Source organism: Camelus bactrianus, chromosome 2 (assembly GCF_048773025.1).
Source record: "Camelus bactrianus isolate YW-2024 breed Bactrian camel chromosome 2, ASM4877302v1, whole genome shotgun sequence".
NCBI classification, from domain to species: Eukaryota; Metazoa; Chordata; class Mammalia; order Artiodactyla; family Camelidae; genus Camelus; species Camelus bactrianus.
Window position 1 is genome coordinate 56015912 of NC_133540.1, and position 15930 is coordinate 56031841.

General features: G+C 36.5%; 1 protein-coding gene across 12 annotated transcripts in view; it reads left to right on the plus strand.

The window, feature by feature from the left end:
• The window catches only part of CAMK2D (calcium/calmodulin dependent protein kinase II delta), a 286575-nt gene that overhangs the window by 195450 nt on the left and 75195 nt on the right, over window positions 1-15930 (plus strand). For all 12 annotated transcript variants that reach the window (XM_074341875.1, XM_074341857.1, XM_074341851.1 and 9 more), the window contains exons 5-6: window positions 3182-3247; window positions 6366-6438. In XM_074341875.1, the coding sequence (XP_074197976.1) occupies window positions 3182-3247; window positions 6366-6438 (139 nt within the window). The remainder of the gene's footprint in view (window positions 1-3181; window positions 3248-6365; window positions 6439-15930) is intronic.

Below are 15930 nucleotides of genomic sequence, written 5' to 3' on the forward strand. Positions count from 1 at the left end.
TTATCACACATACAGCAAAAATGATAAAGTGGTTCCATTTGCACAAGGATGTTATTGAATAATGAGAAAAATGAATGCTAGAAAATGAGCGAGAGTACTGTCAGACAGTTTACTATCTAATCTAAACCTCTATACCCCTTAAATTTAATAGTTACACCTGACTTTTTAATATTCTTCAGATATAAACTTCTTAAGAAATAAAATCTATCATCATATGTAGCTAAATTTTAGTGATTCTTTTTCCTTTTTAAGCACATGTAAAGTCTAGACTGACAATAGATGGGTAGCATGATTTTCTGACTTGGTTAATTCGTTTAATCATTACTTCAGTATTCGTTAATTGACCAAACATTATGTCTTAGTTGCTGAGTTAGGTGCTAAGGTAACAACAATCAATGTAAGTCCTGATCCCAGTGATTTATAATCTGACATTTCTCATGGGATACGTAATGCAGTTAAGGAGATAACTATATGCAGTAGCAATTTTATTACTGACAATAAGCTTTTTAATCAACGGTAAACACTAACAATTTTATTTGTAGTATGTAAAGATTTTCTAGGTACCTGTGGCCAAAAACAAAGATAAATATGAATATATATCATATCTACATTAGTCACATTCAAAGGAAAGAAATACCAGAAAATTGTTATCACCATTATAGAGACAATAATGGATTTGTTGGAAGTGCTTTCCCTCTAGTATTTAATTACTTTGTATTATAATTTGTCTAGAGCACATTGTGTTGATTGCATCATTATTATAGGTTCTAATTGAGAGTAAAACCTATCTGTGCCAGTAAATGAAATTACATGTACTTGTAGCCATGGATTTCATAATAAACCCATATGAAGCTTTAAGTGATCATTTTAAGAGGTCCATTTTATCTGTAAAAATAATAGAATTGAAAATAGTAACTTCAGCATTAAAGGACTTATAAATATCCAGAATGCAATGGAGATGGAGGGAAAGTTGCATAAGCTTTCGGACACATTTGCAGTTTTTAGTATCACATATTTTCATTAGGAAAGGAGAATGTAGAGGAGAATAATAACTGGTGGTCTCTGGAGCATGTTATCATTTGATGATGTTTCAGAACTTATTGCAACAAAAAAGCAAACAAGAACAACAAAAAACTCGAGTAATTTTATCTCACACTCTATAATGTACATACACCAAACTTTATACCTTCACCCTATACTTGTCCAAATGACTCATACCTTCTAAACTTCTAGACATACAGCCAGTGTAATTATGGAAAAGCTGTGCTGTGTAGTGACTGAGGGCACGGGCTGTGGAGTGGATGGCCCACCTGTGCCACCTAAGGCTGTGTGAAATTGGGCAAGTTACTTAACCTCTCTGTACCTCCATTTTCTCATCAATAAACTGGGCTAATGGTAAAACCCATCATAAATTATGAGAATTTATCAGTTAATATAATGCTTAGTACACTGCATGGCACGTAAGCACTCAGCAAACGTTAGCTATTATTATAAGACAAAACTCCAGAGCAAAAATTTTCTTTTAAAATCAAGCCAGGTCATAGTGGAGGAAGGAATGGTCGATAAATACATAAGAAAATGGTTTATTTCACTAATAATCAAATTCATACTAACATGAGATAATTTTTTTCCAATTAAGTAGGCAATTTCATTTATTGATAATGACTATTATTAGTAATGATGTGGGCCTGTTGGCACTCTCACACTGTTGGAGGTACAACCATTTTGGAAGGCATTTTGCTTTGTCTTCCCAACAAAATTTTAAATGTGGATACTCTTTGACCCAGTAATTGTACTTTTATCTGCTGTAAATACTCTCAAAGATGCAAATGTATGTATGTGTGTGTATGTGTGTACAACACACATTACTTATTTTAAATAGGAAAAAATGCTTCTCACATGAAATGGTGCCCATGATTTAATGTAAAATGAAAAACGCAATTAGCCTAATAATTCATATTTATTGCATGATCACACTTCAGTGAGAAAAGTATTTCTTTGTTTACAAAGGGAAAAGTATAAATGTTAAAAGATACACAAAAAGTTGAAAGGATACACATAAAATTAAAATTATTTTATTCCAGAGAGTGGAATTGGGTAAAGAGATAGGGAAAAATTTGGCACATTTCCATATTTTTAAAATTTTACTACAAAATAATATGACTTTAAAATTTAAAAACACATTTTTTAAGTGAGGGGTAAAAAAAAGCCTAAGCCAAAGACTTACTGGTTAGGGAATTCTAGCCCCAAAGCAGTAATCTTTTGGACCTGGAAAAGAAATTAATCCCAAAGGTAGTTACATTTCCGTGTTTCAAGAGCTTTGAAGTCCATGGTGTGAATGAACTTCCTGGAGGAACCAAATCCAGTTGCTGAGATGTGGGAAAGTCTTCACTTAAGGGCAGGCAGATGCAGCTCCTTCCCAGTTGGCCAAGGGATCACTGCTGCCTCCCAGGTCATTGCCAAGACCCTGACTCTTAGTTCACTGGCAAAAACATGGAACATAAAGGAAACTGGAGTGCTCTACAAAGAAAATCATGCACTCAGCCCGAAAGTGGTGTGTATTTTGGAAGACCATCTCTAGCCTGTAAAGGCATGTTCATTGCGTTTTAAAAATGAGCCCCTCCAGAGAAGTACAGCCTGCAGACTCATACTCTACAGCCACGATCTGTGTCATCACTTTTTTTGTTCAGAAAATGTTCCTAAACGGCTCTACACACTTTATCAGACCTCACTAAATATTTGGAGAATTGAAGAGTTTCATAGAAACCATTTTCTGTAAGAGATAGGTCTGAATATATCTCTGGTATATAGAAAATTATGTCCTCAGGACCTAGTGATACAAATAGAAAAGATGGAAATGTTTAGATTAATATAAATTGACCATTATGAAGTCTCATAATGTTTTAATATACTTTGTTTTGATAATAATTTTTAAAACAATGAAAACAAAAATTCTATATGATCGCAAGTACAAATCTGTTGATGACTAGTTTTTTTCTTTTTTTGCATTCTTTTTTATTGAAGTCAGTCTACAATGTTGTGTCAGTTTCTGGTGTACAGCATAGTATCTCAGTCATACATATGCATGTGTTTATTTGTTTTCATAGATTTTGAATATAGTTCCCTGTGCTATACAGTATTTTCTTCTTTTTTAATGTGAATATCTTGTCTGTCCTCACAGAGTCACTGGAGGTGAACTGTTTGAAGACATAGTGGCGAGAGAATATTACAGTGAAGCCGATGCCAGGTAAGTGGCTTGCCCTGGGCAAGATACAGGACTCAGCACTCAGATGACAATTGCTCAGTATATCTCTTTACAGATGTATCATGACACTTTAGGATTTATGAGAATTTCATAATACCATCTTAGACTTCTTTTCATGATGAATTCCTCTCAATTGATATTTCTCTCTCTTAAGGATTTCCAAGATGATTCTTTGAAGGAAAAGAAAAAACTCTGAATCTGGTCTAAACTTTATTTTTATCTGATGTCTATAGTTAGAATGCATATTTTATTTTAAAAAGCCTAACAGGAAAGACTTCTGCTAAAAGTACAGACTTTATCAAAGTTATGAGATGAAAATTGAAATCCTCTGATCTCTAGAAGCTGGGCTTCCCAGTATCGTAGCCACCAGTCACATATTTAATTTCAATTTCAATCAATTAAAATTAAAAGTTCCGTTCCTCAGTTGCACTAGCCCCATTTCAAGTGCTCAGTTGCACAAGTGGCTAGTGGCTACTGACTGGACATAGCAGATACAGAGCATTTCCATCATCACAGAAAGTTCCGTGAATAGCCCACGGCTAATCAGAGACCATAAAAATGAACAGACTCCAAAAGTCCCAGTGGTCTCCTTAAAGCCTTATGAGCTGTTTAACTCTGGAAATTTGACTAACGCCCTTGGAACTCTCACTTGAAAAATATTTATTCAGGTATTTCAGAGGGTTCAAGAGGGTTTTCCAATCTTGTTAATTGGCAAAATCTTTGCAGAAGTGACTGACAAAATGACTAACATTTTGTCTAATTTGAAACTTCGTAGGCTACACAAAGGCAGTGCTTTTGGAGTGAAGTAACATTAATCTGCTTGCTTAAATACTGCTTAGACTGTGTGGTATTAATTTTTGTTGGCATTTCTTATGTGTATATTCTGTAGTTGTATTTTGAAAAATCTAGCCGTGAGTGATTGGCTCATTATTAACAGTGTAAATGAGATGGTCTGTAAATTCAGTTACTGACGGCCGTACGTGCCTGTTCTCCAATGCTGTCAGAGCTTCCAAAAGCTCCTGATCCCCCTATAGCCTGGCCCTCAGGAGATTGGCAGCTGACAGAAGGTTCCCATCCCTCCAGAGTAGCACATGCATACACAGGCTCACTTCTAAATTTCTAATTAGTCTTCTTGTTTTAGTGCTATTGTTTACTGTATTTTGTGAATCTTATCTGAACATGACTACTCTAATCTTTTAATGGAATTTTTACTGCCAAAGTCAAGTAGAAATTCCATATTGCTTATCCTATGATGAGTGAATCATCACTTGTTCAGTTTATGGCCCAATCTTCACATCAGGCCTCTGAAAAGGGGCTTCAGAACAGCCTTGGAAGTAGTTATTTGCCCACTTGCCAAAGGAGTAATCTCTAATCAAGGTAATAAAGAGGTTAGGGAATTTCATTTATTTTGCTTTTCAAAGTTATGTTTAAACAAGTTGCTGTTGTGTTTGAAAATATTGGTTGAAATTAAAATAGAGACCATGTTCATTATTGAACAGCCCTACAGATCACAGGATAGGCCCTGTGGGTTGAATCATTTCATATGCATGCTTATAGCAAGTTTTGGAATTTACTATAGGATACATTTTAGGGTAGATCCCACCCATAATTAAGGAGAGGAAACATTCTCTTCCCAACTACAAGCATGAAATAATTTGTAAAAGACTATTTAGTGCTAGTCTTTAAGAAGTTAAGAATTGAGTCTGTTCTCACTAGGAACAAATGGTGAAGTTTATTTAATCTGAATTATTTACTTCTTTATTTTCTGTTATTCATTAGGCCAAATAACTTATGGGTTTCAAGCCATAATAAGCTGTGGTTTGATATGAGAGAGTGAAATATTCCTAAATAAAAGTGAACATTATTATAGAAGGGAAAAGAGTCATATGATTTAACAAATAATTACCAACACTCCAAAAAACTGTATAGTTAAAAATAATCAACGTGAGGCTCTTTCAGTGGTGAGAGTTAGGAGTAAGAGCTAGAAAATCACAATTGTGATCAGTTTTGACATGTACATTGTAAAAGATTAGACGGTGATCACTTTTTTTATTTCAAGAATTTACTTTGGAGTAATACTATTTTGTACGTTAAATGATTGAAAATGGCCTCATTAAAATATTTGCTTAACCCTTAAATGGATATAGCTCTGTATATACCAGCATTTGAGCCTTGTACAGAATTCTTCAGTGTGATCTCTTCTATGCTACTGTGCGTCAGATGACAGCTCCTGGAACCTTATAGGTGCCCATCAGTGATTTCTCCCCTCTGATTAGCAGTCTGTTGGACATCAATGAGCCTTCACTAAGAATAACATAAATTGTACATTTTAACATAGTAATAAGCAAAAGTTTTCCTTCAGTAAGGTGTATGGAAATGTGTTTAACATTCACCAGTGCTCCAGGGGGTTTTAAATTTTATTTGTTTTTGTAAGTTCTTAGTCTTTTCCCAGAGTATCCCTGTACTGAAGAAGGGTTTGTTTTGTGCCATGGGGTTTACTTTAAATTCTCCCTCTGTTGTTGGAGACTTGCACTAGTTTTCCTATTATATCACACAAGAAGCACCATTCCTAAGTCAAAATGGTAAATGTCTCCCTCCGTTTTTTGGTTTTTTTTTTTTGATCCTTGTTTCACCTGCCACTTCATCTGTGTTTACCCTCTTGTTTCAACACCTATGTTTAATTGTGACCTCAGATTTTAAACAGTTTAGATGTGTATGAGAAATGCCCATAAATTTTGTGTAGCTGAAGAATTTTCCCCAAACATTGTGGGAATTATTTACAAAATTTTCTCCCTGAATATGGAAATTTTGGCTTCCATATACAAATGATTTAATTTGTAGAGTTGTAATGAAAAAAAAACACAGCTCAAATTGTTTTGTCTGAACATGTCACAAATTCTATGTTGGATGTCATTTTTGTTAGAACCAGAATTAGCTTTATTCAGCATTATTTAATTCCAATGTAAAGCTAAAAAAAGTGAGAAAATATAATTTTTGTTTGTTTGTTTGTTTTGTTCAAACTTTCATTTTATTTTGTATTAAATGTGATTATGTGCCTTTAAAATGTTCTCCCTTCCATTCTGCCCTTGTATCTTTACAGTCATTGTATACAGCAGATTCTAGAAAGTGTAAATCATTGTCACCTAAATGGCATAGTTCACAGGGACCTGAAGGTCAGTATATGGAGTCCATAAATCTAAATCAAAGGAGGTTTTTTGTTTTTTGGGTTTTCTGGGGAAAGGGCAGAGGGTGGGTGTTTAAAACGGTTCCCTTGCCTTTCCCAACTTCTCCCTAAAATGACTAAATGATGAAATGATACTGCATGATGCCTCTTTCAGTTTGCTCATCTACAGGCTAAATATACATCACAGAAGAAAGGGGAGGACAGTATTAAGAACACAACCTGTTAAGTTTCCGAGCAGTAAACAACCAGAGGTGTTTTGAGGCGGGGAGGCTTTCCTGAAATGTCCAGCACTTGCCTGGAGATGAACTTGGCCTGTGATGTATGTCCGCTTGTAGATCTAAACACCACTTCTGTTCTGAGACCATGGGTTGCTGTAGCAGAACAACTGGTTACGCATTGCTCCGTTTGAGTCTGATGAACCCTCAGGCAAGAGATAATAATTGCCAGCTAAATTAAAGCACATGAAGTTAATGATTTATCAAAAATTCATTATGTATCCTAATTTAACCTTAATGGTGCCTTGACTGCTAATGTGACAGCTTTGGAATGATACTGGAAAAATGGGAGAGGATAAGGAAGTAGCTTTTCTGTGTGGGTTCGAGGTGGAGCACAGAACTTTAAAAATCATAGTTGTGTTCCAGTTCATTTCCTGCAAGGAATCGTACCCAGGAAATGAGCTGCTGAATTAAATGAAATACTTTCAAAATGGATTTTCTGGGACAAGTGGACCCACATTTTGGCTCACTTCTGGCAAGATCCTAATTGTTCTGAGGTAGTAGTCACTCTACTTGAGTACGTGTTTACACTGCTGAAGATGTTTGAATACAATGCCAGTTGTCTGCTAGTTCTGCACCTTAACCCAGTCTCTCTGAGGGTGTACAGACAGTGAGTGTACGCTTGGAACTAACACACGCCCCCTGGTGTTTGCATGCAGTCATTGCATTCAGCAGATCCTGGAGGCTGTGCTACACTGCCATCAGATGGGCGTAGTCCATCGGGACCTGAAGGTGAGTAATGCCCTTGGAGCAGACAAACCACCACACAATTCCTAATGACTGTTCAGCTGTAGTTATGCCTGTAAAGGCAAAAGGATGAGCAATAAAGTCGTGTGGACTCATTCTGACACATTACGAAAACCCTTTCCCTGTCCACTCTCTTATTTCATCTCTTCTCTAATGCACACTCGAGAGTCGTATAAATCCTACTGTATCCAGAGAGAAACAATTTCCTAACATGACCAATAAATAGGTTATATTTCCTTCCTCCCAAGAATGGATATAGCATTCAGTGTGACTTTGAGGAGGACCGGAGATCTCTTCTTCATTCTCAACTTGTTCTGTGGATATAATGATGTTTGTTGATCAAATGTGTTATTTTATAGTCATACTATATACTAATATTATGTAAAAGGTTATCAAAATTAAAAGTAAATAGAAATTTCTTAAGTAGATTTTGGTTCAAGTGACTGGGTGCTACAGAACCCCAGTTTGAATGCTGAAGCCTCTTTCCCTTCATTCCAGTCCTGGGAATTCTGAGGACACTGAGGCTTCTTGGTTTTTTATTTATTTATATACCTAGGGGCCAAGAGGATGCGCTTAACCTCTACTATCCCCTAGATACTATTGCCTTTTAAAACAGGTGGAAAAAAAGTGAAACAAATTTTATTATCAAATAATATATATCTAACATATATACATACTAAGACTTTCTAAAACTTGACTCAGCTTCTAATACCACTGAGGATGAGAATTGTTCAGATCATTTAGAAATTAAATAGTTCAGAAAAGAAGACTATTCTTTATTAATATTCTGACCCTCTTCTCTCAGCATTCTACTTTTACTTATGAAATTTCAGAGAAATAGTGACGGTCTAGAAATTTAAGTGGAAGAAAGCTAACTGGGTGGGCGAAATAGCAGATGTGAGCAGCACTATATAGTTGTGATTCTTTGTATGAAACCCCGGCCTTTTCCAGGCTTTAGTACAATGGTGGCAGATAATTTAGAGCGTGTTGAACTGTAGTGTGTGCAGTGTGAGGCCCTACGCTGGTTTCTCCTGGACAGACTTCTCTAGTTATAGTAAATTGTCAATCTATATTTTCTTTTCATTTAGTATGTTCTAGAAGAATATGTCTCTAAAGATCCATGGTGAATTACTTGAAGATGTGATTTACTAGCAAAACATTGCCTTAGTTTTCTGGAATCTTCCTTTGGTTTCAGTTTGAGTTTGGGAGCTCTAAATGTCTAGAGGACGGGAAGGTTAATGGCTTGTTCTTTTGGAAAACTTAGACAGGACTGTGTCCGTCTGCTACCACTTACCAAATTCTCCCATCAGGATAAAGGGAAAACAATATATTCCTTTGAAATTCCATGTCTTTGGCAATCAACTTCAAAATTCCTTTCTAGCCAAGGGAAGACCGTGCCCATTTTGTTACTTCTTAGAACTCACAGTGGTACTTTCCTTTGTAATGTGCACATACACGTTATTGGTGCTGTTAATCAGAGACTCTAATAAATTTGTCATTTGAAACATTTCACTCCATTTATGTAATTGTAAGTATACTGTAAAGGCCAAGGATGAAAAATGTGAATTCTGTCCCATGACTTTTAAAAGATATTTTCTGAGGTCATGATATTACACTTCTGTAAGTGTCCAAATTCAGCTGAGCCCTTCAAAGGCAGGAACTTGAATCAGAGATGGGAGTGGGCCTAGGATGTGGGCTGGGAAGAAAAACATATTTTCTGGCATATGAGCAAAAGTCATTAATTAAAAACTCAGGCAGGTGATTTCTGGAGAGGCTCACGACCAAGAGAAATAGCCTACTGTGTCCCCTGTCAGATTTCTTACAGGGGAGATAAATGTTTTTCTTTCCACTCTTACTCTGATTTTAGGAGAGGACAGAGATGAACTTCTTGATAGAACTCGTTACAGTTTCTGTCATTGTGTCTTGGTTTCTGTCACACTGCTGACTTAGATAAACTTGGGTTGAGTCTAGTTCTTGTGCTTGTTTCAACAGGCTGTGCTGTCAGCGTGCTAGGAGAGGCCCGCGCCTGTGCCTGAAAGGCAGCCTGTGCACACCTTGAGTGTGCTCTGGCGCCGGCTCTGTTTCGTGTCTTTTCTACCCACCACGTATAGTCTGATAAGGATATGACTTGTCATAGCATATTTACCAACATAGTAAAATGGAAAAGATCAACTGCTGAAACTTACTACCAGGCTTTTAACAAAAGGTTGCCCTTACTATTATCAGGCCATACATTTTTGTTTCCATATCATGAGTTGTATGTTAATTCACGTGCAGTACAGAGGCACGGTGTAATTTGTCCATATCACTGAAATAAAAACATAGGAAGTATTACATTTATCATCATTGTCACAGGCACCCATGAGCATGTGAGTGCTGTACAGTTTGTTTAAAAACCCCTCCTAGAACAGTAGCTGTTTAACGTTGTGCCCCTCTGCAGTACTCAACGTGGGGCCTTCTACCTGGTAAATACTGCAGCTTAGTCCTTCGTTTGAGGAATGAATGCGGTTCAACCAAAAGCACATTTATAATGTAAAAGGCAACATGGAGTAAAATAGATCGTTGTGTATGTTAATTAATATTGGATAAAATAAAGAGGATAAGCATATCCTCTTTGATACAGTGATATTGTAAAGATCTCCATTTGAGTATTTGAGTAACTGCCACTCTTGGGGGCTTATCAAACAGTAGAATTTACTGGACAGAAAATTATCAGGATCTACAGACCAGGCTAAGGCATAGCGGGCACTTTGAGGATGCCCCAGAAATGACAATGGGAGGAGGTTCAGAGTGGTGGGATGTTGGTGTGATGGAAGCACACCAGTCAGTACCAGCACCATCTGCTGGGTCCATGGACCATAGCCTTTGGTCTCAGGTGCAAAGTGTCAGGCCTGTGGATGTTGATTCAAGCAGTATTAGGAAGATTAAGCAGTGGTGACATAATTATAGGACTGTAATTCAGGGATAAGATTCTAGTTGTTGAGAGGATTTGGATCAAGTCAGAACCTTAATAATAAAAGCAGCAGTAGCTGCCGTTTATCAGTTACCATGGACCCTGTGCTGCGGTAGCACACAAATCTTCAGAACAACTTGATGAAGAAGGTGCTATGATTGGCCCCAGGTTGCATAAGGGGAGGTTTAGCAACCATGAGTTAGAGAACTTATTCCAGGTCACTCAGCTGGGAAGATAGGATTTAAGCCTAAGCAGTCAGATTACAGGGTCTGCAAGGCTGATCACTACCGCTTCTCAACTGAGTTAGATGAATGAATAGAAAAGCCTTCTAGAGACCAAAGAATAGTTCAAAGCAGTGATGGGGAAATAATTTTACCAGCAACATTAAGGATTACTGGGGAAAATGGGTCTAAATTTAGTGATTGAAGAGATTAAAATAATCCCCACCTATGGGTTTTCAGAGCTATATAAAATTTGTATCAGTAGGAATAAGAGAATAAGGTATATTTAAGATACAATGTGGAGGAGGAGGGCAGTATAATTTGGCAAAAGAGCAATGTATAAAGTAAAAATACCCGACTTGGGATCAGTAAGGTGGCATTGGCCACAGCCTTTGGAAGATGAGACATAGAGAAGAACGAAATGGATTTGCCACGTTTAATTTAGGCCACATCAAGACAAGCAGTTTGGAGTGCTTAAAAAGAGATTATTTTCGAAGAGTGGATAAGTGTAACTTGGTGTTGGTTATTTGTGAACCAATCATTTAAAATCCAGGTATCAAAAGAAAAAACCAAACGTTAATCAGACATTTCTTGAGCACCTACTAAGGCCCTGTCTCGGCTGTGGACATATATTAGAGCCAAACAGAAACAGACCTTGTGCGTGTGGAACGTGCAGGCCGGTGAATTAAAGATCACTTAAAAATATGTGGAAAGTGTGCTTGTGCTGTTCTTCCCAGAAAGAAGTACATCAGAGAAGTACGGCATCCAGAAATATATCAGGTCCAAAAGAGCTTGCAGTAACAAGTGACAACTCTCTGTCACAGGAAGTAAAGGAGTATCAAGTCAGATGTGTTCTCTCATTTCAGAGCCCGGAGAATACAATTTCCGTGAATCAGTTGACAGAAAGAAGTAAGTCCGAGGAGACAGATAGCTGTGCATTTTCAAATAACTGTATTTCATACAAAGTCATAAGATTTCTTTAGTTCAAAGTATAAGAGAAATGGTTACTAAACCACTTCACGAGCAGCAATCTGGAAAGGAGGCTTCATACATACAACTGAGTCTTTTAGCAACAAGTCAACACCCGTGAATTGCCTCAGTGGAAAGTGCTGTCTTTCATAAAGCCTGACAGAGTAGTGTTATTTAATGGAAAAATCATTAGGTGAGTGGATGGATATGAGACAGACAGGTAGGTAAATAGATAGATGGACAGACAGATAAATGGATGATTGGATGGATGTGTGGGTGAATAGATGAAGATATTTTAATGAAGATAATCTAGAGATTTGGGATTTTTAAGACTACTTCATAGAAATCAAGTGTATGAACAGAAAAGAAAGGAATCCATTTTCTGGCACTATGATAAGTATTCAGTAAATCCTTGTCACCGTGGGTAGTAGATATATCAAACTGTGAATTCTACATCTTGAATAATTATAAAATCACAATTATTCCACTTTTCATAGAACCATCTTTTTAAAAAAAAACTTAAAGAACATATCATTTGTGCATAATGTGTGTAGGTATATTAGAAACAAGCTATATATGTGAAAAATTCCAGTCATTCTGGAGTTGGTTTATTGAGTGCTTCGTGTATGCCAGGCTGTGGAGAAACAGTGGGTAATCGGCAAAGTCTCACTGTGGTTACACTCTGGTTCTTTCAATCTACCTGATAGTGTGTGCTGATAATGTAGAAGTAAATCAAGAAACAGGAATGGACTAGATTGATTCTTACAAACTTGTGTATATATGTGTGGTGACAGAAATAGTACTTCCTAATCACAAACCTCAAGCACATGCCTCAGCTATAAACTCCCCATGCTAAGGACATAAATTCAGGCATCTGTACTATGTGAAAATAAAAGCAAAAGTCCCTTGTACCATGTGCATAAAAGAACCTCTGCCATGTGCATGAATGAGCTGATAGTCAAGTTTTTCAATTCATGCAGTTTCATTTAGTTTAGTTTATTTCTAGGAGCTTTGTTCACACCTTCCTTGGCAAAGGAGAAGTGACTGAAAACACACCAAAGCATTGAATGATTAACTTCCTGTTGAAATATTGAGACTTTCCAATAGAGAAAAGAAATTTAAAAGAACAGTTTCACTTCATAAAAGCTAATATCCGAGGGAATGTAAGAGTCAAATAATACGGACTAATAAAACTAGTAACTTGCTGTTTTATAATATCTGTAAAGAAAAAGCATTTTTTTTAAAAAAGTAAATCACATGATTTCACTACACATGTACATTCCGAATGTTGGAGTTTATATTGGTTAGATGGTTATCACATAGTGCACGGATAAATCTGTGATATGACTGATGTTGAAGATGTTAATATGACTAATATTAAAGATGATCATCACCTTTGCTGAATCAGTTCCTTAGTAAAGATCATATAGTTTAGAAACCCTCGTGATGTTTATGAGATTTTCAAGAAGCAAGATTAAAACTATGTCTTTTCATAAGTTTTCCCCCTGTTTTATTTGGATCTGAGTAGTAAAAATTTTTGAGTACTTTGAATTCTAAAAATATCTACTGAATGGACTACCTTTTGAGAATGAACAATGTTTATATCATCTGAGGAGTTTCCTCAGCATCACATCTTTAACAGGAAAGGGTGAGGAAGTCTGGCCTCAAAGTCTTTCATCTTTTTCAGCCTCCTTATCTCACTTATAAACTGAGGGGGTTGAATTATTTTATCTCCCAAGTCTCTTCTGGTTCTAAAAGTGATTCCAGCAACTTGTTTCTGTACTTTGAGATATTTGAACAGTTTCAAGAAAATCCCAAATCACCATGAAAGGAGTTGCCATTATGTCCATATGGAAGTACAGAACAAAGCTTGCAAACAGTTGCTGCTCATTACAGCTGATATGCTATAAATGGTTGTTGACGCTAAGACCAGATGTCGTGGAAAATCCTGCATCATTAGGAAGCAATGGGGTGGGGAACAAACCTGGGTGTGAGAATGTCAGTAGAATCTATTTAAAAACCAACCTAAACAGTGATTGCATTATAAGAATTTGAGATATCTATATACTTGTGATGTTCATTTCAGGGATGAAGAACTAATTAATTAGTTCCAAGAGTCTATGAGTTACCCCAGTCCACATAGTTGATAACAGTGAGGCCCAGGACGTAAGTCTAGCTCTTCACCCTCTTTCTAGATCATCCTCAATCATCAGTGTTGCCCATTTCTCTCATAGTGCTATGCCCCCAAGTTCACCTAGAGCTGTGATTGAAGGCCTGGGTTTCTGACCTCACCTTTCTCATTTGTTTTAGAAAATCAAAATAGTGGAACAGTAGCAGATAAAAGGGTAATGATGATCTTTCTAAAGAAGTAGCCACTGATTAGGTGAGAGATTCTACTATTTCAGCTTTTGTAGAGTAAAATCACAAATCATTTTCCTTTCTGTAGGCATTCACAATCTGAACTAACCTACTTGCCAGTGAACTTTTGTGGTACAGTATGTTTTTAAGTTGGAGGCTGTGTGAATGGTAGTAATTAAAGAAAATCAGAATAAGTGTGTATGCCCTGGTTTAAATGTTGGTTTAGAAATTCTTGGTAATTAAGCCTCCCATATCCTTGCAGGACATGTCAGGATTACTCACACAACTGTATTGCAAAGAGTTGTATATAAGTCAAATTTGTGTGATACTGTTAATGTTTCTCCGAAGCTGGCCATTAGAAGAAACACTGTGATAAAACATTTTATAAAGCAAATAATCCTTTAATAAAGTCAGTAATCATCCTAATTTTTCAGTTGGCATTCCATAATACTCTATTTTAGGCTTGCCTAAAAGATATGCATAAACATGAAGCCATTTCAGTGCTATTAATTTTTAAATCTATACAATACCTTTGAAATAGCCCTGCCTTTTCCTGTACATAACTGCAGCTGAACAGTCTTCATGGGTATAAGGTGAAACACTGATCCAGATGGATTTATTATTTCCCGGATGACTCACAGGCCCCTAAAGGGAGGTCTTCTAGGTCGCATCTAGGTATGACTATTTGCCTCAGTCATTCAGAGGCCATGCATGTTAAAACTCTGGGGCATTCCATTCCACTTCTTCTGAATTGGCAGATACTTGGCATTTAAGGGCATAATGCACAGAGCACTGCCCTAAAGCTTCTTGATTTATTGATAGGAATAAAAGCACATTAAAGTTTATTCACTGATGAAACTGGCATTTGCTCAACAAACTTTAAATAGCACTTGAGATTTAAAACACCTAAAATGACTGATTTCTAAAGTGTTTGGAACTCTTTCCTTGAGTGAGTCTGTGCTTGTCAAACTAGGACAGATGTGCATGAGCAGAGATTTCTGACATTGCAATGCTTTTGAAAGTGAAAGTTACTGAGAAATAAACCATTGCTTACAGTTTAATGAGGTTTTCTCCAAGTTACTTATTCCATAAATTAAGAGCTGTAAATCACTTCTTGATTGAATCAAAAGATGCATGAGTATAAATTTTAAATTTCAGTTGTGAAAATAAAATGTCAGATATTAATAATATAACTGGTTAGGTACTATAGTATATTGATGGATAAACAGAGTTCCAAGTAATTTTGAATGTTAAGTTTTACTTAAAGTTATTTTAGTGTGGAGATCTTTCATATTCTTGAGACATCTTCATTCCAACACCCACATTAAATTATCATGTAGTTAGTGTTGATGTAAAAACCCTATCAGCCCTAAAAAAAATTACAGAGCTTTCCTTACAATTACCAATTGTCATGGCAGTGATGAATCTGATGGCAGTGAGCAGCAAGAGCCTGAAGAAGTCTGGTACTTTATTAAAACTTACTTGCCTACACTCTAGTTCTTGCAGACTTAACCTAATTTCTTCCAAGTTCTGGATATGAGTCTTTGCTAATTTGCATGGCTGGCTTAATTAATAAATTAAATATTGGTTTAGGCTGTGTTTACCCAAGGTCAAAACAACCTACAGAATTGACTAATTCAGTAAGAGGAAAAAAAGTAGCCAATTTCATGAAAAAAAAAAAATGAAAGTAGTTGTTAATGTAGAAACAAAACCAGTTTGATTGACTGGTTTTAGATTTTTCAGACAATTGTTTTGGCACTTGTAGAGTCCATTGTTTCCCAGCTTTTTTCAATCTGAGGCACATCTCTGAATTTGCCGGGTCTTATCCCGAGGTAAGGAGATGAACCACTCTCCCGAATATATATTCCAATCCGGACATACATTCATCCAGATACCTGGGGATGATAGACTTCACCATATTAATTAATTAGCCTCCTTTTCCTAACCATCTTCTCCCT